Source organism: Cetorhinus maximus, chromosome 6 (genome assembly GCF_964194155.1).
Source record: "Cetorhinus maximus chromosome 6, sCetMax3.hap1.1, whole genome shotgun sequence".
In the NCBI taxonomy this organism is placed as follows: domain Eukaryota; kingdom Metazoa; phylum Chordata; class Chondrichthyes; order Lamniformes; family Cetorhinidae; genus Cetorhinus; species Cetorhinus maximus.
Genome location: NC_135884.1, coordinates 48755575 through 48779597, shown reverse-complemented (window position 1 = coordinate 48779597; position 24023 = coordinate 48755575). Strand labels below are relative to the sequence as shown.

Here is a 24023-nt window from a genome sequence, read left to right as displayed (position 1 = left end):
TCCCAAGGCTCTTCACAAGAGAATTAGAAAAGAAAATATGATACCGAGCCACATAAGTAGATATTAGGACAGATGACCAAAGTCTCGGCCTTAGGGATAGATTTTAAGGAATCTCTTAAAGGAGGCAAGCGAGATAAAGAGGCGTAAAGAGGAAAGTCCAGAGCATGGGGCTTAGGCAACTGACGGCATAGCTGTCAATGATATAGCAATTGTATTTGAGGATGCTGAAGAGGCTAGAATTAGATGAGTGCAAGTGTCTTGGAGGGTAATGGGGTTGAAGGAAATTAGAGATAGGGACAGATGAGGCCATAGAGGGATTTAAAAACAAGGATGAGAATTTTGAAATCAGGAAGTTGCTTGATCGGGAGCTGATGCAGGTCACTGAGCACAGTGGTGATAGGTGATCAGAATTTGGTGCAAGTTAAGACCTGGGCAGCAAAGTTTTCGCTGGCCCCATCCTTCTCATTATCATTAATAGATGTTTGAATTAGAAAGATTATTGTAAAAGTCATAGAATGATACAGCACAGAAGGAGGCCATTTGGTCAATCCTGTGCTGAGCCTTTGAAATGGCTACCTAAGTAGTCCCACTCCCCCGAACCTTCCCATAAATATTTTCCCTTCAAGTCTTTATCCAATTAATTAAAGATAATTTTCTTAAAAGAATTATAAATCATATTCCTATTTATACTGATTTTACGTAATAAACAAAATATTACATTGTGAATTTAATATCTATCCGCTTGCAGGTCTATTGACTAAGTCACAATATGTGTTCTTAATGTGTAATTGTCATTTTAGAAATGATTCTTTTGGAAAAGTATGGTTGAATACTTTTGTGAATGCTTCAGCAGTTTTTGATTGCACTGCAGCTATGACTTGTTATGCAATATATCTAAAAGTAATTATACATTTTGTAGAAAAGCTGTTACAACACCTTCAATTAAATACTTGTGGTACAGCTTTATCTGCATCTAGAGTAAATTTTATTTTGGCGATAGCATGCAGCCTCAGTTGGCAAATCAAAATAAATTTGCTGTAGTTGAAGTCTAGCAGTCTTGGTGTGCATTTGACCTAGCTGAAAATATGAAATATGTTCTTGAGACCCCGATGGCCAGTTCAAACTCTCAGATTTGATAGCACAGGTGGTGCTAATATAGGACAGACCCCTAGGCACTTGTAGTCCAGAGTTGTACAGATTGTAAGCTGTCTGAGTCCATATGGCAATATGTCCCACTCTGCAAAAGGCACTGGAGTTGTGCCTGCAGGTGGAATGGTCAATGTAGTATATGGAAAAGACAATCTTTAACCATTACCACGCTGGCTGAACAAAGAGAAAATATGTTCCTAATCTGCTCAGCCATATTTATTTTAATATTTATTTTCTTTTGTGCGATTAGATATCAGCATTTCCAATTTGTCTTCCGTTCAATTTGTGAATCCATAATTTTCCATATAAAGGTTCATAATTTTGGTTGTCTTTTGGGAATTAAAAAATTGCAATTAAAATCCGTTGTTGAAATAATGAGTGGAATTTAATGTTCCTGATGTGGGTCCAACCCATTGGTTGGAGAACCTGTGAGAAATCCGTGTCACTTCTGTGAGGGAGGCCCAATAGAATTAAGTGACTGACCAGCCTCCAGCTTTCCCCTGGGCCAAGAGCTGCAGGACAATCAGAGGCTGCAGGGACTTCACCAGGGATTGTCACTAGATGTCGAGACCCAGGTGAAGGCGAGACGGGGGTCATGGGAGGTGGGAGAGAGGGGTCGGAGGCAAAGGCAGGGGTGTCAATGCTTTCAATGATCACACCCCCCCCCCCCCCACCCAAACTTCCTGATGATGCAGCGATGGTCGATCGGACATTAAGTACCTTTGTATGAGGGACCCATTCCCTGCCCTAGAAAGCCACAGGCAGCTCCTCACATTGAATCCCTGAGCCATCACTAAATTCTTGTGGGCTCCGGGATAATTGGCGTCTACTGGCTCAATAATGAGCCTAATTGACATTGTGCCGCAAACAGGTGAGTTTCCCACATTGGCTCGTTTCCGCCTCCAACATAATCGCAGGAGATTTTTCTGCCACTGGGAGTCTGGTGTGTGGCCTCTCCTGCAATTAACTGGGCCTAGCTGCCATGTTACCTGCCATGACAGGCTGGTTTAAATTCTGCCCATACTGTGACAAAATGTTGCACAGACAAGAAGAAAGAACTTTTTGTTCCCTATCACCAACTTCAACTCTTCCCCAACCAGATGCTTAGTCTGAACCATGTCATGCAAAGTTTTTATTATCATGTTCAACTGAGAGCTGAGCTTCAAGTTCCATTTTCTACTATTACTAACATCCCCAAACCTGCATCTTTGCTTACCTTCAACCCTAACACAGCCCCTCTGCTGTTAAAATCCTTATTGCTGTTTGTCTCATCCCTAAATTGAATTATTTCAAAGGTTGCCATACCTGCCTCTGTTCTCAATAAGCTCCAACATGTCAAAAACTCAACTACTTTCAACCTGTATTGTCTCCTTCTCTCCCATTGTCATTAAATTGAAAACGTTCATCCTTGTTTTCAAATCTTCCCATGGCCTCATCTCTGCAAACTCTTCCAGTCTAATATCCCCTTACACACGCTTTGGTTTTCTCTGACTGTCGCCTATTGTTCATCCCTCCCTCCTTCCAACCAACCCACCTTTGATGGTGGAACATCAATATCAACTGCCATACTGTCTGTGACAAGGGCCGGAATATTCCATTCTCACACCAGCGGGATCTTCCGGTCCCGCTGATGTAAACAGAGATTTCAATTGCTCTCTGGCCCCACTGCGGGGAAACTGGAAAATTCCAGCCAAAGTCTCCTCCTTACCAATTCTTCATCCACCTATGAAAACCTCTCAACACTATTTGGCAGCATGCGTTTATGTAGAAAAGCATCCCAAGGTGCCTCAGAGGTGCAAGGGGAAAAAATGGACAAATGTGGCCAAAGGTGGGTATTAAGGACGGTTTTAGGAGAGGACTGTGAAGGGGGTTAGGGAGGGAATTCAGGAGTGGGCTGCTCAGGCAGCTGAAGATTGTAAGCTTTCTGTCACTCCTTCTATCTCTTCCTTCATGTTTTGGTATTCACTTCTCTCTTTCTTTCTCTGGTGAAGAATTTTGAGACCGTTTTTTATGTTGAAAACACTATATAAATGTAATTTTTCCCTGCCATAGTAACAAAATGGATCTTGTCAAAATCACAAATTACATCCTATGTGATATCTTACAAAGGTAAACTATTCATTCTTGTCCTCCTTGACCTGCCTGCAATCTTTGACCCACCATTCTCTCCAGGTTGTACAACCTTGTGGCACTGCACTCACCTAGTTCCACTCCTACCATCCACTTGTAGCCAGAGAACCACCTGCAACCATTTCTTTTCCCACTCCTACACCATCAACTCTGGCATCCTCCAAAGATCGATCCTTGACCACTTCCTATTTCTCATGCTGCCCCTCGGCAACATCATCCAAAAATCATATCAGTTTCCACACGTACACTGAGACCATCCAGCTCTGCCTCACCACCACCTCTGCCAACCCCTCCACTGTCTCTGAATTATCAGACAGCCTATCTGACTGCACTACTGGATGATCAGAAATTTCCTTCAACTGAAAACTGGGAAAAACCAAAGCCTTTTAAAAAAATTATTATTCATTCATGGGATATCAGCGTTGCTGGCCAGGCCAGCATTTATTGCTCATCCTTTGTTGCCCTTAAGAAGGGTGTGGTGAGTAGCCACCTTTAATACAACTTAATAGCTTGCTAGGCCATTGTAGATGACATTTAAGAGTCTACCACATTACTAGGGTCTGAGTTATGAATGAGCCAGAACAAGGAATGACATTAATGAACCAGATTTTTTATAGCAACCTGGTAGTTTTGTGGCTACCATTACTGATGCTTTTTATTCCTGATTTATTTGATAAATAATTGTCTTCCAGTAACTGCCACAAATTTTCCCATACCCACTGACTTCTTCCTCCTCTCTGTCACCTGCCTGAGACAACCAGATTGTTTGAAGCCTTGATGTCTTATTTTACCCCGTGATGAGCTTCCAACCATATTCACAGTATCAGTAGGACCACCTATTTCCAGCCCCATAACAACCTATCTCTGCCTTAGCTTAATTAGTGCTTGGGTTACCTCTGGACCTGACTATTCCAATGCACTCCCACATTTTACTCTCCACAAAATTGAGGTCATCCAAAACTCTGCTGACTGGGTCCTAATTCACGCCGGGTCACATTCACCTATCAACCCTGTGTTCACTGACCTACATTGGTCCCCATTTGAGCAATACCTCGATTCTAATCCTTGTTTTCAAACCTGTTCATGGTTTTTATCTCTCTAATCTCCTCCAGCCCCACATCCTTCCAGATATCTGCACTAATTCTGGGCTCTTTTCCTGAGATCCCCAATTTGAATTGCTCCTTGATCAGAGGTTGTGTTTTCAGCTGCCAAGGCCCTAAGCCCTAGAATTGCCTCAGTAAACCTCTCCGTCTCTCTTTTGTTCTTTAAGATGCTCCTTTAAAACCTATTTTTTTGGCCAAGCTTTTGATCGTCTGTCCGAATATCTCCTTAAGTGACACATTGTCAAATTTTGTTTCATATTGCTCCTGTGAAGCGCTTTGAAATGTTTTATTACTTTAAAGAAACTACATGAACACATGCTGTTGTTATTGTTTTTGATGTAACTATGACTTAAGGGACAGAGTCTTGTTTCCTCTGTCCAGTCATGCAGAGTAGTTTTCTGATATGCTGTACTGGTCTGCAAGGTTTCACACTCCCAACACATACTCAGAAAATTAGCCCTTTATGCCAACTTTCATTTTGAAAATGTAGTTCAGATGCAAGGTCATCAAGATGTAGGCTTTTTACTGTGTGCTATTAAGCTTTTGATTTTAAAAAAGGGCCTGAATTTCATGGGAGCTCTCTTTCCCATTTAGATGTCAATCTTAGCTCAGTGGTTGCACTCTCATCTCTGAATCAGAAGGTTGGGAGTTGAAACCACAGTCTTGAAGCTAATTGAAGTAGGCAATATTGAAGGACTGGTGCACTGTTTGAGATGTCTTCCTCCAAATGAGACATTAAACCAAGGCCCTGTCTGACCTCTCATGTGGAGGCAAATGATTCCATGGCACTATTCAAAGCAGAGCAGAGGAGTTCTTCCATTGCCTTGGCCAACATATATCCCTCCAATCATCACCTAAAACAGATGATGTTCTGAAGGCATAAAAGGTGTTGTGTAAATGAAAGTCTTTGCTTTGTTTTTCTTTTTCTTCCACTGACAAACTGCCAGAACCATGAAGAAGAGTTCAAAACAGCCATTTATGTTGTTTCTGTAGGAGTTCCACTGAAGTTATGGTGGGAGTCCAGGAAAATGCCTTTGGAATTTCAGAATCATAAATAGTACTTAAGATTTTGGGATGAAGTGATTTGTTTGATAAAATTATTGAATGGAGTAGGATTGACAAAGATTGGCAGTGGGGAGATGCCTCAATCTCTGGTGCTTCCTTTGTTGTTCTTTTAAATTCATTAGGAGCCTTTAATTAATGCCTGTATGCCATAAGACAGAAATATGTGGAGAAATGTATTTCTTCTTTGAATCAATTCATGTTTGGGTGCAAGATTTTTTTGTTTGTGCATCAACTGTTATTAAATTGTCAATTTAACTGTTATGAAATTGTAAGTTGGCTTATAAGGAACAAATTCTTGATCTTGCTACACCTGTTTCAGAGGAAATGTTTTCCTTTTGTGTTAAGTTTATACATTAGAAGCCTCTGTATCAATTGGACTAATAGGTGTAGTTGACAGACCACATAATAGTGAAAGGAAGGTGGAGGAAGAACTAAGCAGACAAATTAGAGAAATGTGTAAAAAAAATTTAAAAATCACATGGGGGATTTCAACTACCCCGGTGTTAATTAGAAAATGTAGGTAAAGGGGATAAGGAAATGGAGTTCCTGCAATGTGTGTAGGACTCCTGTTGAATCCAATATGTAAACAACTTAACAAGGGAAGATTTACTTTTGGCCTAGTAATGGGGCATGAACTAGGGCAGATAAGAGAAGTAAAAGTAAGGGAACATCTAGGCAATATAGTATGCTTTAAGATGATAATAGAGAAGCTCGTGAGTATGGCAGGTTAATGGGTTGGAAAAAAGCTGATTTTAAGGGGCTAAGAATAGAACCTGGGAAAATAAAATGGGCAACAATATTGGCAAACAATGATGTAGAACAACATTTAAAATGGTGTTCAACAGATCCAAAAAAAGTATGTTCCACTAAAAGGAAAAAACAAACTAAACAATACTGAGACTCCATGGATGAATAAAAACATAAGGGAACAATTAAGGGTTAGGAGAGAGGGATACATTAAGTTCATAGACAGCAGAGGAGCACAGGATAAGAAAGAAGATGAAAAGATTAGGAGAGAAGCAAAAAAAATACAATGAAGAAGGCAAAGAGAAACCAAGGGACGTAAAAGAAAATAGTAAAATAATTTACATACACAGCAATTAAGAAAGGGAAGACTCGAATGGAGTAGAACCATTAGGGGATAGACAGGATAATATGACAGGTAACATTAGAGAGATGGGAGAAATATTAAATAATTATTTTGCTTCTGATATTTACCAGAGAGATAGAACAGGTAGACATAATATTGAATGATGAGATGAGTAATGAGATAAGTGCATTTACAATAAAAAAGGAATATAGTGAATAAACTTATCAAACTCCAAAGGGGATAAAGCCCCTAGACTGGATGGATTGCATCCACACATTTTAAAAGAAGCTAAGAAAGAGATAGCAGAGGCATTACTATGCATGTTTAATAATTTGTTAGAAAAAGTGTAGTGCCAGAGGACTGGTGGATAGCTAATGTAATGCCTGTATTTAAGAAGGGTAACAAATTGTCATAAGGGAAATATAGGCCAGTCAGCTTAAAACCGATGGTAGGAAAAATAATGAAATCCCTACTAAAGGGGAGCGTAGAAGAACAGCTAGAAAAGAAAAATACAATAATGAATAGACAGCATGGAGTTCATAGTGAAAATCTTGCTTGATCAACCTTTATTGAATTTTTCAAGGAGACAACACAGAGAGTAGACATTGGTAATGTAACAGATGTAATTTATCTGAATTCTCTAAAGACCATTGATAAAGTGTCCTAAAACAGACAAAGGAATAAGATTAGTGAAAATGGAGTCAGGGGTCAAGTGGCAGAATGGATCGCTAACTGGCTTTAAGACAGAAAGCAGAGAGTTGAAGTAAAGGGTAGTTATTCAGTGTAGCAGAGGGTGGGAAGTGGTGTCCCACAAGGATCAGTGCTGGGAACACTGCTGTTTCCAATTTATGTTAACTATTTGAACTTTGGAATCAAAAACACAACTTCTAAACTTGCAGATGACACCAAATTGGAGGGGATAGTCAATACTGAGGGGGACTGCAACACATTACAGGAGGACATTGATAAACTGGCAGAATGGGAAAATAATTGACAAATGAACTGCAGCACAGTTAAATGTCAAGTAGCACATTATGGTGGGAAGAATATGGTGATCACTTATTACTTGGAAGGCGCAAGTCTAGGTGGGATAGAGAAACACAGGGATCTCAGAGCCAATCACTAAAAGTTGCACAACAGGTTAGCAAGATCCTTAAAAAAACAAACTAGGCTTTACTTCTAGAGGGGTCGAATTGAAATGTAGAGAAGTTATGCTAAACCTGTATTGAACCTTGGTTAGATCACACTTAAGAGTCTGTGTACAGTTCTTGTCACTATATAATGCTAAGGATATAGAGACACTGGAGAGAGTGTGGAGAGGATTTACGAGGATGATACCACAAATACATGGGTATACATTATCAGGAAAGGATTGGCAGATTGGGTCTCTTTTCTCTCTTGAAAAAGGAAGGCTGAGAGGCGCCTTGAAGAGGCCCTTAAGATTATGAAGGATTTCGATAGAGTGCATACAGAGAGACTATTTCCATTTGTGGGGAAGAGCATAACTAGAGGCTAACGACATAAGATAGTCACCAAGAAATTCAGTAGAGTGGTGAAAATTTGAAATTCACTACTGCAGGGAGTCGTAGAAACGAATAATATAGATGCATTTAAGGGTAAGCTAGCAAGCAGTGAGGGAGGAGGGAAAAGAGGGATTTGATGGTAGATTTGGTTAAGGAAAGATGGGAGGAGGTTCGAGAGGAGCATAAATGCCGACACAGACTGGTTAGCTTGTTTCGGTGCCACAGATCCTGTGTAATCCCATGTAGCTTGCTAAAAAGTTGAACTCTAACCTTCAAAGTAGATGAATAATAGTTATTTAGCATGTAACTTTATAGGGGAGAACTGTATTTTTAGTTAGAGGTGCAAGTCTGAGTCTTCAATTCTCTGCCGTTCCTGGGTGAAGCATTAAATGGAATACTTTGCAGCAGCATTACTGCCCCAAGAAAGACTATTCTTATCAGCTGATCATTGAGGAACACTGCAGATCAAAACGTGCCAAACTTAGGGAAAAAATTAATTGCTTTCCCTTCGGTAAGTTAAGAAATGGAATAAAACCGTAGCCTCCAGGTTTGCTCTTAGACCAAATACATTTAGGAGCCAAACTTGTAATGGAAACTCCTTCATAGGACTGAATTTTACAGCCCCTCCCACTGGCGGGATTTTCCAGTCCTGCCGAAGTCCATGGACTTTTGAACAGCTTGCCGGATTTTACGGCCCCACCCCCGCTGTGACAGGGCCATAAAATCCTGCCCATAATGATGACAAATTCATCCCTTTGGCTGTGGATATGATTTTGGTATTTATACAATGTTAGGCTGGAGCAATGCAGTGTCCATCTTTGACCTGTGACACATTTTGAGGCAAGCACTAATATGGCAGTAACACAAAATTGCTATATTATTTATGTCCTTCAACAGCATGGATTGAAGTCCATAGGCCTGTGCCAATGCAGAGTTCTGAGTTTATGAGTGGCACTCGGAGAAATTCTGTTAAAATAAGTGATAACGTAAACCCAAAGTTATATACTTTCCCAATTAAATGTACAAAATGGCATTTCTAACTACCGACTTAAATGTAAACCACCTGCAAACATTCCAGTCATTCTCATTTTGTGTTTTGGAGTTTGCATGATAATCATGTCTAACTTGGCCAACTGAAAGTTGCCATAATTTTACAAGAAGGATGTGGGTAAATGAGCAGACTAAGCAGTTTGCTCAAATATAATGAAATGCAGGCCTGTATGCCTTCCCAAACACTTAACTAGCTCAGAGTCAAGGGCAGAGTCTTGATAGAGCTATATTGCTTAGCTTTTACACCATATCAGGGTGTTTATGTGTTGCCCTTTAACACTTAAATACTTCAAACTCAATTAGTGCACCATCTATAACCTTAAAAAATTAACTAGAGATACCACAAATCACCAAACAAACGCGTATGTACCACGCTATCACATTTTACTATTTTCAAAATAAAATCTGATTGGATTTTAGAGGTGTTTAATTTAATGAGCACTGCTGAAACTCACTAGGCTCAAGCAGACATTAGTTCAAATAGAGGTTTAACAGTGGCTATAATTTTTTTGCTTGAATTGGTCAATGTTGTGAATAATGGGGTTCCTTTCTCCTTTAGAAATGGTATTTAGGCTGACATCATGCAGAAATATGAAATAATTTTGCCCCAATCTCAAATCAAAATTTTCTACAAAGGATTCCATCAAGATTGATGTACAGTTGAACATTCTGTGGTTTTATTTGTCAGTTTACAGTCCAGTGGTCTTAGTGTCAGATGAACAAACTACACAATTAGGAGCATAGGAACAGGAGTAAGCCATTTAGCCTCTTGAGCCTGTTCCACCATTCAATGAGATCATGACTGATTTATCATCAAATTACATATATTCGCCTTTGCCCCATATCCTTTAATACCTTTGGTTAACAAAATATCGATCTCAGATTTGAAATTAACCATTTATCTAATCTCAAGTACTATTAGTGGAAGAAGGTTCCAAACTTCTGTCACCTTTTGCGTATAAACGTGTCTCCTAATTTCACTCCAGAACAATTTGGCTCTAACTTTTAAGTTATGCCCCTTAGTCCTAGACTTTCAAACTAGCGGAAATAGTCTCTTTCTATCTACCCTATCAATTCCCCATAATATATGGAAAACTGTGATCAAGTCACCTATTAGGCTTGTAAATTCCAAAGAATCCCTCCTACGTGTGAACTTTCCTCATAACTGGAAGTTGAATTTTTAGACCCCAATGAGGGCAGGCACAAAGGTGCAGGGAAATTTCACGCAACTGGCTGGCATGCTGATTTTCCAGCACCATCCTGCCCCGGGCCATTTTCCTGGGTGGTGGGGCAGTGGGGGGTGCAAGTTTAAAGGCCCATTGTCAGAGGCTGGAATTTACAGGGCCTCCAATGACCCAGAGGTGTCAGGAAACAGCCTAGCTGCCTAGAGGCAGTTTCCCAGTGGCAGACCAAAGGGCCAGTGCTCCAGGCTGGGACATAGGCCCTGCCTACCTAGCTGGCTTTGGCTGCCACCACTGGCGGGATTTTGGCCTGGCTCCCCATTTTATTTCTTTGATTTGGAGGGAGGGCACCTCAAAATGGACATGTGTTCTCTTTCACATATCTGAAAAGAGAGTCTGCTGCTGCTTCAGTGCTGGAGAGCCTCCTCTCAAGCCTCCAGCTTCAAGAGCCTGACCGTCCTTAATTGGATGGAGCCTGTCCTCTGGCCATTAATTGAGATTCAGGGCAAATCGCAGCTGGGTGACTATGTCCCCCCCACAGTGCAGGCTTCCGAGCCCCATTTGAGCCTGATGGTCAGAGACAATCCTGACCATGGAGTCCAGGTATCATTCTGGCAGTTGCGTGCAGCACTCCCTCCAAGTCCAATAGCCTGGAACTTCCTCTGAGCAGCGAAGCTGGGGTATTCTCCACTGGCCAAAAGAAACTGAACTTACTTGTGCATAAGCTGCAGTGGAAACTTGTTCTCCTGGCTACAACTGGGCTGCAACAGCGAGTCCATGTCCGAGGCCTAGCGGTGAGGCACTTCCTCGACGAAGTCATGCCCCATTGCTGTCACGAGAAGTAGTCACGCCCCTTGAGGTCAGTCACTGTTCAGGTTGGTGCTTTGCAGTGCTTTTAATTATTTTAAATAGTTCTAAAATAGCTTTAAAGTATTTTTAAAACTTTAAAAAATACTTCAGGTCGCTTTTAAAATTTTAAATACTTTTATCAGCAGTAGCACAATGAAGATAAAGTTGCTTTAGCTATTAGTGAACTGGTAAGCACAAGTGTCCTCAGCTTCCTGACACTACATAGCTGTATATCATCAGGATCATTACTGAATAGTTCCCAGGGCTCCCATTGCCCCCCTTCCATGGTTCCCACTGCCCCTCCTCCCTGGTTCCCACTTCCCCCCTCCCCTCGTTCCCACAGCTCCCCCGCTGCACCGCTTCCACCGCTCCCATGGCTACACCGCTTCCACCGGTCCCACAGCTCCCCCGCTGCAACGCTTCCACAGCTCCCCCGCTGCACCGCTCCCACGGCTCCACCTCTCCCACAGCTCCCCCGCTGCACTGCTTCCACGGCTCCTCCGCTTCCACCGCTCCCACGGCTCCCCCGCTGCACCGCTCCCACGGCTCCCCCGCTGCACCGCTCCCCCGCTGCACCGCTCCCACGGCTCCTCCGTTCCACTGATGTCAGAAGCAGCACTGAGATTTTGGAGATGGGTGGGTGGGGGAAGTGAGTGGGGAAAGGAGCCTGGAAGGCTGGTGGATGTTGCTTATTATAATCAGTTTACAGCAATGAAGCCCTCATCTACCCTATCTGTTTGCTGACTTGCACCTGTGCTTAAACCCTTAACTTTTTGCATGTAAAAGTCTGTGCAGGTTGTGGGCAAATAAGCAAAATTCTCACACTAATGGCCCCTGCTACTTTAAGAATAGGAACTGGGGACCACCAGCTGGGCTGCACTGGAGCCCATTCAGACACACCCGAACTTCCTGGTTTCAGCATAAGTGAGCTTCCTCGAAGTTGTAGTGCTTATTGAGTCCCTCAATAGCAGCAAACTTCTCAGCATTCATTGCTATTGAGGAAGAAAATCCAGGCTAATATATCCTTCCTAAGATGTGATGCCTAGAACGTCTCACAACACTCCAGGTGTGGTCTAACCAGGGCTTTGTACAGTTAAAACATGACGTCTATCCCTCCTTTTATTCTAGAACTCTAGATATAAAGGCTAGGATTCCATTAACCTTGAAATGATTATTTTCTGTTTCTGTCCATGACATTTTAATGATCTATATATGAATTTCTAAATCTCTTCAGGCCTCCTGTTCCTAGCTTTTCATCATTTTCAAAGTACTCTGATCAATTCTTTTTAGGCTCAAAGCGTACCTTTTGTACATCAACTCAAAATGTTTATAAATTGCTTTGGAAACTGTAACACTTTATAAGCGGTGGTTCAGATTAAAACATTGATAATTAGGATGAAGTCAGATCTCTCTTTGTAAATACAATTTACTCATCATATCTCATGGAGGGCCATTAAGTACAGTGCAGGAATATAAAGCCTGTATGCATCAATCTGAAATTGTCAGCTGTTACACTGAGAGGTAGTACTAGTATTGAAGCATATCGTTATGCTGGTACAGTGTATTGGAACTCCAATGTACCATGTCACAATATGGTAAGTCATAGCTTTTAATAAATGGTTTCCTCTGCATTGAGTTCTTATTCTCAATCTTGCCATTCTGGGAAGGTGTCAGGATTGGCCAGGTTTTGTTTCTAGAAGAATTTAATCGTCAGAAAGTCAATCTTCCTGGTGTCCTTTTGCATTCTTGGCAGCTGATCACATCATATCATTGGCTGAAACTTGAGAGCAACTCATTGACTTCAGCAGGAGAGGTACTTAGCGTGATAAAACTTCATAAAAGCTGGACAATAGTTATTAGCAGTCCAGTTAGGATTAATTGTAATGTCTGTATTATGAGTAGACAGTGGTGTTGTCATTCCAGATGCAAATATTAGTCTGGCTTTTACAGAAAGGTCAGCTGAATTTCATGTTTGAACTTAAAGCAAAGTTCTTAGTTTCTTCACCAATGTGATTTGTCAGTTGTGCCAGAGCTTCTGTGCAGGGTATTTCAAATAGACTTTTGAAATATATTTTACTAATGAAAGTCCTGATGGCATTGAAATACATAAAGGGGGATGTGGTTTATTGCTCAGTTGAACAGAGATAACATCTGACTGTTAACCACATGACCTGGATCAGTTGTGTCTTGTGACTCAGACAAGTGAAGTAAAATCATTCTTTCGGGTTGGTTATAACAAGAAAATGAGCAATATGGGTAAATGTGCTTAATATTAAATTATAACTAGAAATTTATTTTTAGAACCATGCTCTTTATTTTAACCTGTCCACAGTTTTCTGAGTGTCTCGCCTCCCTATCAAGATTCTCCATATGAAGATAGCTTAGAGATTTGTGTATTTATTCTTTTACTGATCCATAAGATGAGCCATAATAAATTCACATCCACTGTGAAGTGGCTGAAGGTTTACAGGACTTCTCTCATAGTTTTCATATAGGAACAAACCAACCTATAACCATCAGAGACAGACAAAATTCACCACAATTGTGGTAGGCTGACTAGATTGCTAATATTTGCCAAAACCTGAACCAGTCATGTTACCAAGCCATTGCTTGTTCACTGTAAACATAGGGCTTTCTTTCTGGAGAAATTAGTAACCTAGCATTTAGAATATGCCAGCCATTGTCTTTTATCTTTTATCTTTGCTGTATTTGAAATAATCCTAAATGATATGTTGTATTATTAGCTTTGCAAAAGTTAGTTTTCAGAAGTGAATATTTGCTTCCTGCCTTTATTGTCCTTCTGATAAATATTACTGTAGACTATTCTAAGAAACGACTGAAGTTCGATATTAACAACAAGTGAAAGGCTGCAGAGAAGCTTGAAATCCAGTGATCTGGGTATAGAAAGGCTGCAATTAAGTACTTGTCCAACACTGAGTGTTTGTTTCCTGTTTAGGAAGGACCATGTCATGCGTGCATTGGAATGACATGGCCTTTGTTGCAGTTAGGTGGCAAATTTTAATAATCAACCTTTTTTTCCCATTTCTGAACTTTTCAAAGCGCATCTACTTTATTGATGTAACAGTAATTTCAACTGCTGAGAGTAGATCATATGCTCATAATTTATAAGCTTCTGAAAAAACACTGACATTACAATGCTGTAGTTCAACAAGCATAATGCGTGGACCACTTTTATGAAGCTCTTTGATATACCACGTGTTGCATTTATTGCAGATCTCTGACTAACTGAGAAACCATATAAATGCATAACCCATTAAAACTCAGCTATGGTATAATTTTGGATACAACAATTTTTATAGCACAATCCGCTATTATAAAATTTTTCCCTATAATGTCACTTTTGTATGACTCTTGTGCATTTCAGCCTTGTAAAAGGATTCTACTGTATATATAGTCTTAGCTGTAGCTAAAATATACATATTCTGTTTTCTGTTCTTCAGCTTATCCCATGAGGAGCACGGGTGCAATCATCCTTTATATGGTCATGGCGTGTGTAAATGGCCTGGTTGTGAGGCAGTCTGTGAAGACTTTGGACAATTTCTGAAGTAAGTCCAGCTCTTTTTTATTCATTGATTGATTGAATTTTGATTAACTGAGGAATCCAGCAGAGTATTGCAGTTGACCCAAATAAAATACCATCTACGATATACAGAATTGCAGTAAACTTGCTTGTAAAACTGCAGAATAGCAGTCATGGGACTGATGGTCTGATTCAAACTGATAGTCCCATGTTTGTGATAAGTGGAGGATAAAATGTGGGGTTGGGGTGCCAATTAGGGCATACTTATGCCATGACAGTTAATTTATGTATCTAGGCTGAAATACACTTAAACCAGTTGAAAAGAAAATGAACACATGTACAATTCTATAACTGTTAGTAATGGATGTTGCATTAGGAGAAAAAGCAGACACTGTAAGCAGTATGAATATTTACTTCCTTATTTGTTTTTAAGCGAGTTGCAATGCTGGCTCATAAACTCCTGGTTATTAATTAACTGCCAAACATAATTGCCCAACTATTGTTCCAGTTAGTGTTAGTCAAAACAGTGCCAGTAGGTACTCTTATCCTATATGACAATCAACATTGTTTGAAAACCATTTTGTCAGAGAAATTCAAATGTAAGGTTCAACAGATCAATTACTAAAGCTGTAATATTAATTTTTATGTTAAATCAGTTTTTTAAATGCTATCACAGTGAGAAAGTGTCTAGGTAATAAGTCAACTCAAAATTATAGTTTTTAACCATTTGTGAATTGCATTAGTGTATAATGAGTGCTTGGTAGCCATAAAAAACGCTTATCGTAGTCAAATGATGAGACCACTCTTGAGCTAAGAAATTCTATGTGATTTATTTAATAATTGTTACTTGATATTCACAAAAATCATTCTAGTTGAGTAATCAGATCACTGTCACGTTTTGGATTCTGCAAAAGTTTCAGTACTGAAATGGCTAAGAGATTAGGTAATTTTTCAGACAGTGATACAATCTCATCTGTTTTTAATACTGAAGTATACAAATAGCTTTTGAGAATGGAATGTTACACTTAAAAACAAATTACTGACACCTGACTGTTGTATTTTTACATCAGCTTCTTTTAATAAAATTTCACATAAAATAGACCCAGCTAAGATTTAAACTTAATGGAAAATGAAAGAAAGACTTATTATGAGTGATTTTTTGAACTTGTTTTTATTAGCTCACTGTGGCGTAGTTCAGTTGTTTGTCTAGACTATTCAAACTCAGCAAGCATTTAAAGAAAAACTTTAATTACAAAGAGACTTCTATTTAATGTGTTCCATGAGTACAAGGCCTTCAGAATTCTCCTGTGTAGATTCAAAACACTTCCGCATGAGTTTGTAGCATTGGTGTTTTTAATTTTAAGAAGAGTATGTTAAACAGCTATGTATGCAAATGTGAAATAAATTGTGAACTTGTTATCCATTCTTGAGAATATTTTAAGGGAACTATTAGATAAGTAATTTTTCCAATGTTTCCCTTGGTGTACTCAGCATGATGCTTTGCCTCCCCAAAATAAGTTATTTTAAGTCATATTCATGAGGTCCTACCGTCATCAGGTGCATTGATATTAGCTGAGATTTTGCTCTGTTCAAAACTAAACTTAACTGTTGTTAGATAGTGTTAAAACCTTTGGTGCAATGGTCTAAAAGGGTCAGAGTGACCCATATGCCACACTGCCCTCTAGTGATACTAGAATTAAAACAACGGTAACTTATTTTTAAATTGAAGACCAATAGGCTCCCTCATGATTTTTTTAAAGTACTGTTCACATAAGTTAAATATTGTTTAAAAAGTCGAGGCCAAAATTAATGTTGCATCTTTTAGGTTTTATCAGGAAAATGGAAAACTGCAAAAAAAAAAACTGGGCAATAACTTTCACACTAGTTCACTTTCATTCTTTAACTGGTTATGACTTAAAAAAAAAACATTTTTTTATGGTGAAATGGAATGACATACATAAGTGGGGTGTGTCAGTTTGGGGTAAATTGATCATATAATATATTTTGGCTTATTTATTTTAAAATTCCTCTTAGGTTCAAAATCAAGGAGATCTTGAGAATGAAAGGTTTGAAAGAGACTCAGCTGATGCTACAAACTAATTGGGTACAGCAGATAGTACTAATAACTGAGATAAAGAGGGATCAGAAAGATGGAACAAAAAATGGGCAAGAAAAATAGGAGACAGGCCCAGAGCTCAACAAGGAACTTGGCATTTACATAGTTAATAGAGGGGTTCAAATAGAAATATAATTATCAGCTGCGTGATGCACATTTTCATGGTTTTGAGAGGAAATTACAAAAAAAAACAAACTTTGCTGGGTGCTAACGTGCAACTGAAATAGTCCCATAGAAACAGATATCCTGAGATTCACAAAAATCCCAACTCTTTTAGCAATTTCAACTAGTTGAAAGTTATGGTGGAACTAATTAAAAGTTATATGATTATATGAATTATTTTGAAGGCTGAATACATATGGATCAAAATTGATTTTTACACTGAAAATGAACTTCAAATGTCAACCATTGTTGAGCACTGTATTGTAACAAAAATATGTGGAAGTGAAAATTTTGTTTAATACATTGCAAACCAATACATCTGTTGATTTAACAAGAATAGATTACCTTAACATCCACAGGTTTGTCTGTTTTTGTAGATTTTGGTGGCTTTTAAAATATTGCTTAAATTCTTTTAAAGTGTAAGTGAAACTATTCGATTTGTATATAATATATCTATATTTACAAAAGAAGATTCTGGGCTGGATTTTTGACTCCCAATGGAGGTGCTAATCAGGTCGCAAAACTGTGAACTTTTTTTAAATACGAAAAGCAATTTCCCTCTGCTTTCTGACCCCACACCATTTTCATGTGGACTTTTCTGCGGTTGGGAAATCCTTGGGTGGAAAATGCACACTTGCCTCTTCCGAGGTTGGGGGTCCCTATTGGGAGGACCATGGGAAAATTATATTTCCTCCAGTACGATATTTTCATGTGCTGGTGTAGGTTTTGGAAGTCCTAAAAAACACATTTCCTTGGAAAGTACGTGACCACTGGGGGAAGCCTGCTGAGGAAGATTCTGATAGGTAAATGTAAATTTTTGGCACCTTCAAATGTCACTGTTAGATGCTGCATTGTAATGTAGATGTGTTTTTAATTCATTGATTCATCACAGGGATCTATCCTGCAAAGGTAAGTTGACTCCTATGTTGACCACCATTGTGTAACTGTTGTCATGCATTACAGTACTTTTTCCATTGGAAAAAGTGCCACAATGCATTAGAAATATAACAAAAAAGTCCTGTAAACCTCTGCTGTCATATTCTATGCTGCAATTTAAATTAACCAACAGCTGTGGCTCTTAAAAACAACCTGCTTTTGAAGGTTTAAAAAAATCTCTGCCTGTTTCTCTCATTTGGCGAACATTCTGCTTTGAAATGCAAATGGGACACTATTCTGTTCTGTTAGTTTCAGTCAATGGAGCTGGTGCAAAACTACAAATGGCTTCAGCTCAGCTGGTGGCCTATTGATGCAAGAGCTGTTGAAACTTTTAAGAGGCCGTAATAACAGAATATGCTTTTGATGTGGTTTATTGTTTGTTTACGAACCTAATAGGCCTTTAAACGATTGTGTTTCCTTTCACTGGAATAGTTTTGTTTTCTTTCCAGTATCAATGAAAGTGTGTTTTAATTCAGGGTTATATTAGATGGGTAGAGGTTTAATGTCTTTTTTCCAATGATTTTAAAATAATCCCCATTGCTGCTGCATGGCTCCTGAGGACTGTACATAATGCATATTAGGTGAATGGTTATGGAGGATGCATGAGATGGCATGAGGGTTGGTGAGTGGCTGAGGGGACATGTAAGGGGCATTAAATAATGTTGGGAGCTGGGTACTCTGTTGGAGAAATGTGGCGAGCCTTCTAACTGGCCTGCCTCCTCATAAAGCCCATTGTGGCTCACAAAATACACCGTGACTGCAACCCCTTTATGAAAAGACAAAAATCCCAGGCAATGTCATACATGGGTCGGGCGTACCTTTCGGAAGGTGCAAAAGTGCACAGGTCGGTTTTCCCAAGACCATGGGAAAATCCAGCCTCTGTCTCAAATTGTCATAACACCTATATTATTAACCAATTCAGAATTTTTATTAAATAAATAATAATGACTAATACATAGTATCAAGACATCACTGCAGGTGTTCCTCAGAGTAGTGTCTTAAGTCCAACCATCTTGAGCTGCTTGATCAATGACATCCCCTCCATCATAAGGTCAGAAGTGGAGAATTTTGCTGATGGTTGCATTGTTTTCGGTACCTTTCATAACACCTCAGGAACTGAACCAGCCTGTGTCCATATGCAACAAGACCTGGGCAACATTCAGGCTTGAGCTGATAAGTGGAAAGTAACATTTGCACCATACAAATGCCAGGCAATGACCATCTACAACAAGAGGGAGTTGCACCATCTCCTCAACGGCATTACTATTCCTGAATCCCCCACATCAGCATCCTGGGGGTTACCATTGACCAGAAACTTAACTGGACTGGCCATATAAATACCATGGCTACAAGTGCATGTCAGAGGCTTCAAATTTAACATAACTCACCTGACTCCTGAAAGCCTGTCCAGTATCTACAAGGCACAAGTCAGGAGTGTGATGGAATACTCTCCACTCGCCTGGATGAGTGCAGCTCCAACAAAACTGAAGAAGCTCGACACAATCCAGGACAAAGCAGGTTGCTTGATCGGCACCTCATTCAACATCTTAAACATTAAGTTCCTCCACCACTGATGCACAGTGGCAGCAGTGTGTACTATATACAAGATCACTGCAGCAACTTGCCAAGGCTATTTCAACAGTACCTTCCAAACCCATGACCTTTAGCACCCAAAAGGACAAGGGTAACAGGTGCCAGGGGAACACCACAGCTGCAAGTTCCCCTCCAAGCTACACACCATCCTGACTTTGAAATATATTGTCATTCCTTCATTGTTGCTCGGTCAAAATCCTTGAACCTCCTTCCTAACAGCACTATAGGTCTATGTATACTAGATGGACTACACTGGTTCAAGAAGGTGGCTCAGCCCCCATCTTCTCAAAGGCAATTAGGGATGAGTAATAATTGCTGGCCTTACTAGCGATGCTCTCAAACCACACACAAAAATTTAAAATAGCCATAGGGCTAAGGTCTAAGGTTATCCTAAGAAGCATGTTATTGATAATGATGATCAGCCCAACTGTACGTCAGACATATAATGGATGGATAAGTGTACATTTTGTAATTTTAGCATTAAACAAGTTACCGTACAGCAATGTTGCTGCATGGCACTCACAAATTTGAGAGTCAAACCTGGGGATGTAAAGCTAGTAGGGGGCCGTCCCTCTTTACCATGTTTGAGTCATATCTAAAGCATTTTAAATTACATGATGAACCTTCCATTTGGTTCTTTAAAACCACAATTTTTGCATGCATTATCAGAAATGCATAGGTGGAAATTTTTATCTGGCTTTTGAAGGACAGCAGATTTTAAAGTTCCTGCAATGGCTAGTATTGTTAAAATGGGTGCTGGAATGTTCACAGGAGGGAAAATGATATCATATATAGCAGCTTAAAATTGGTAAAATGTTAGGGAAGCGGTTTCAGATAGGGCAAACTGTTTTAATATCACTGAATGGAGAGAACTTTGTAGCTAATATTGATGTGACCGATTTTCTGTTTTCCCCCTCTTGCCTGTAACCTATTACTTCAGTCCAGCCAAAATAAATACAGCAGGTTCAATCAATGCTCAGGGAACCTTTCGCTTGCCTCAGATTTCAACTGCTATTCTTGCCCAATATGTAATTAAAAATAATCATGGGTTAATTATTAAATTGGAAATAATACCTGCCTTCATAAATTACATTGGTTGTTTGTAGATGTTAGCAGAGTAGGAAATCCACATTACTAATGGGAATCCTAAAATAAAATGTTATTTCTGCCACTAACCAAAGATACAGGAGACATTTCAGTGTATTTGTTAATGTTTGTATCTATATTTAGTTGAAGTATGAGGAAAGCCTTAGTGATAATGGTAAACTGACTAGATGGAAGAGGCCCAGCTTTGTCCCATGAAAGGGTCTTCATTTAGTTGGTTGTTTTATTGCAGCAATTTACATTAGCAACTGTCATTTCACTAGAAAGCTTTTGCGTACACTTCATCTGAGGTCTAAAAAAGTGACACATGCCAACATTCATAGTCTCTCTTTATGTCAGTTCCACACTTTTATAGCCTTTTTATTTAAACCACATTTCACTGAGCTGCATTAGAGCATATTTGAATATTTCATTTCCTATTAATTATGCACTGTGACCCACGCTGTCATTACGAGAAGAGAGTGACCCATCTAATGTAACAAAGTCTGCAAAGAATTGTTGAATATTCCTGCTGATGGGAGAAAATTCCTGAATGGTACTGAAACCCAGGCCAGGTGTGGTCAGTCTACTGCTGTGATGTGTAGTAAATGACAGAAATGAATTTCGGAAAACAAGCACAAACAACATTTTGCTAAACTGACGAGCTGAGCATGAAGGCATGCTTAGTGACAGTGACCTACATGGTCATTGAAGATCTGATATAATTTATGATATATATAATATATTGGATCCATTAGTGAGCATAATGAAGTAGTGAAATGAAAGGGTATTTGTGAAATCAGTTCAAACATCCTGCTAGGATTATGATTAAATGATTAATGAAATGCTACTGCATAAGCATTTTCAAACAGTAATTCATGCAGAGGCTGATAAAAATCCTCCAATCATATTTCCTTCACATGCGAACCTTATCTAGACCATTTTATATAAATCATGAAATATGCTGTCTGCTGGCAAGGTACTTATTTAGATTAGTTATAAACGTGCAGAAAAAGGGAACATCTTCGCAGTATAAAATAATCATGCATAATTATATTCATAATTCAAGCTTGTGACAGATTCCATCTTTCTTATTCTTGTTGTCCTTTGCCTTCATTCTGGCTTCATTTGATTTCTGTTATCTTGATGACATAATTAACTGTTAAAGCTCAGAAAATAAGGAGACCTTCGAGAAGAAAAAGGTTGGTTGCTTTTTAATGGCACCAAAAGCTTTATGTGCCATACATATTCAGTCATACATTTCTAGAAGAAAATCATTTTGTCATTTTAGTGAATTACAAAACAGTACTTTCACAGGGTGATGGGATTTTACCTTCTTTTCACATTAAAATGTTGATTCCAGCTCATTTTTGTTGTCAGTTTTTGGCTTGTTAGCTTTTTTTGTAAATCATAAAGACCTTTATGACCAATTTTGAAATATTAAATGTCTTTTTTTAAATAAAAGGATTAAATATGTACAACTTAGTATGAGTTTTTTGCTGTTTCAGGAAAGCAACAGCAACTTTTCTATATTTTTAAGAATGTTGATTATCTGAAGATTTCACGTTTCATTTCTTCTCAGACATCTCAACAATGAGCATGCACTGGATGACAGAAGTACAGCACAGTGTCGAGTACAGATGCAGGTTGTACAACAGCTGGAACTTCAGGTAAGTTTTTTTTTCTGAAGCAGATGCATTGACCCAATTATCCAGCTGGCTTACCATAATCAAAAGTCTAGAGGTAACAGGCATACAACAACTAACATCTATCTCAATTTAAGTTCTTAACCATGGTCAGGGGCCATAACCCTCATTCTGATAATATATCCGTAGGACAATGAGGCTGTAGACGTTCTTCAAATCATATGTTTTCCTTAAGTATTTCACCACAAACAAGTATACATATATATATATATATATATATATATATCTATTCAATTTCAATTTACCATCAGGAATTTGTATAAAAGCAGAAAACCTACTGTGCTTCATTACTTCATTCTCCATTTTAACCTCTGTGGCCACTTTTCCTGGCCTGATTGACTTCCAATATCAATTCTTCGTCACCAACAAAAGGGACTAGTATTTGACGGCATAGCTATTTCATCCTGCATCATGTAAGGCAAAGGTAGATAGGTTCTTCTATCGGGGGTAGGCAGAGTGTGGAGTTTAGGCCGCAATCAGATCAGCCATGATCTTATTGAATGGGCAGAGCAGGCTGGAAGGGCCGAATGGCCTCCCCCTGCTCCTAATTCGTATGTTCGTATAAAACTCTTCACTGGTGATTCATTCAGTTGGTGGTGGCGGCAGCATCAGCCACAGTAGTTCATAAACTAATGCAAAAGATTGTGGGAACTCTTACTTGCGCTGGACATAATTTGCATTGGAAATTCTGCAATCTTTTGCACTTGTAAGGCCAACTTTGGGCACATTGCACTGGAAATAATGGCATATTCCAGCTGAAACTCTATCCATATGAATGCTAAGAGGTTCTTAATATGTAATGTGCAGTTCTTACACAAAGTATATGAACACCAACCGGCAAGAGAAAATTTTGTGATAATGTTCTGTATGTGTTAGTAAGCATAGGTAAGGAATAACATACTTTTTTGACGGAGGACAGCAACTAGCATGCAAAGAAGATAGAAAGAAATGCATTACATCACAGCTGGGGTGTGTACCATTTCTATCACTTTGAGGGTCTTGCTGGAGGTACAGAAGAAAATTAACAACAAAAAAGAATGCCGTGTTAAGCCATGGAAAGTACTGTAAGGCAGGCATAAAAAGTTGTCGTTGTTAACATGGTAAATAAGCATAACTACTAACATGGAGAAATATTAGCAAGATATAGCAATTCAGACACTGGATGCAGAAATATGGTCATACATTATGTATAACATAGTGGGAAAGGGAATTTACTGCAGGAAGGAATTTGCATTAGTCAAATCATCATATCATAATCCCCACTGATGCCATGTTTAAATGAAAAACTGGCATACGTAAGAGAGCATGATTTTTAAAAATTCATTTGTGGGTTACGAGCATTGCTGGCAAGGCCAGCATTTATACCCCGGTCCAAGCTGCCCTTGAGAAGGTAATGGTGAGCCACTGCGTTGAACCACTGTAATCCATGTGGCGTAGGCACACCCACAATGCTATTAAGGAGAGAATTCCAGAATTTTGATCCAGCAACAGTGAAGGAGCAGCAATAAAGTTCCAAGTCAGGATGATGTGTGATTTAGATGTGAATTTGCAGGTGGCAGTGTCTACTACCCTTGCTCTTCTAAACCATAGAGGTCACAGGTTTGGAATGTACTGTTGAAGGAGCCTTGGCAAGTTGCTGCAGGGAACATTGCAGATGGTACACAGTGCTGCTATTGTGCACTGGGAGAAAGTTTCTATGGCGGTGCAGGATTGTAGATTAAGCAAGCCACTTTGTCCTGGACAGTG

At 39.3% G+C, this 24023-nt stretch overlaps 1 protein-coding gene across 15 annotated transcripts in view; it reads left to right on the top strand.

Annotated features, from left to right (window-relative positions):
* foxp1b (forkhead box P1b) overlaps positions 1-24023 on the top strand; it is a 505775-nt gene that overhangs the window by 415290 nt on the left and 66462 nt on the right. For all 15 annotated transcript variants that reach the window (XM_078543713.1, XM_078543710.1, XM_078543714.1 and 12 more), the window contains 2 exons: positions 14602-14706; positions 22154-22241. In XM_078543713.1, the coding sequence (XP_078399839.1) occupies positions 14602-14706; positions 22154-22241 (193 nt within the window). The remainder of the gene's footprint in view (positions 1-14601; positions 14707-22153; positions 22242-24023) is intronic.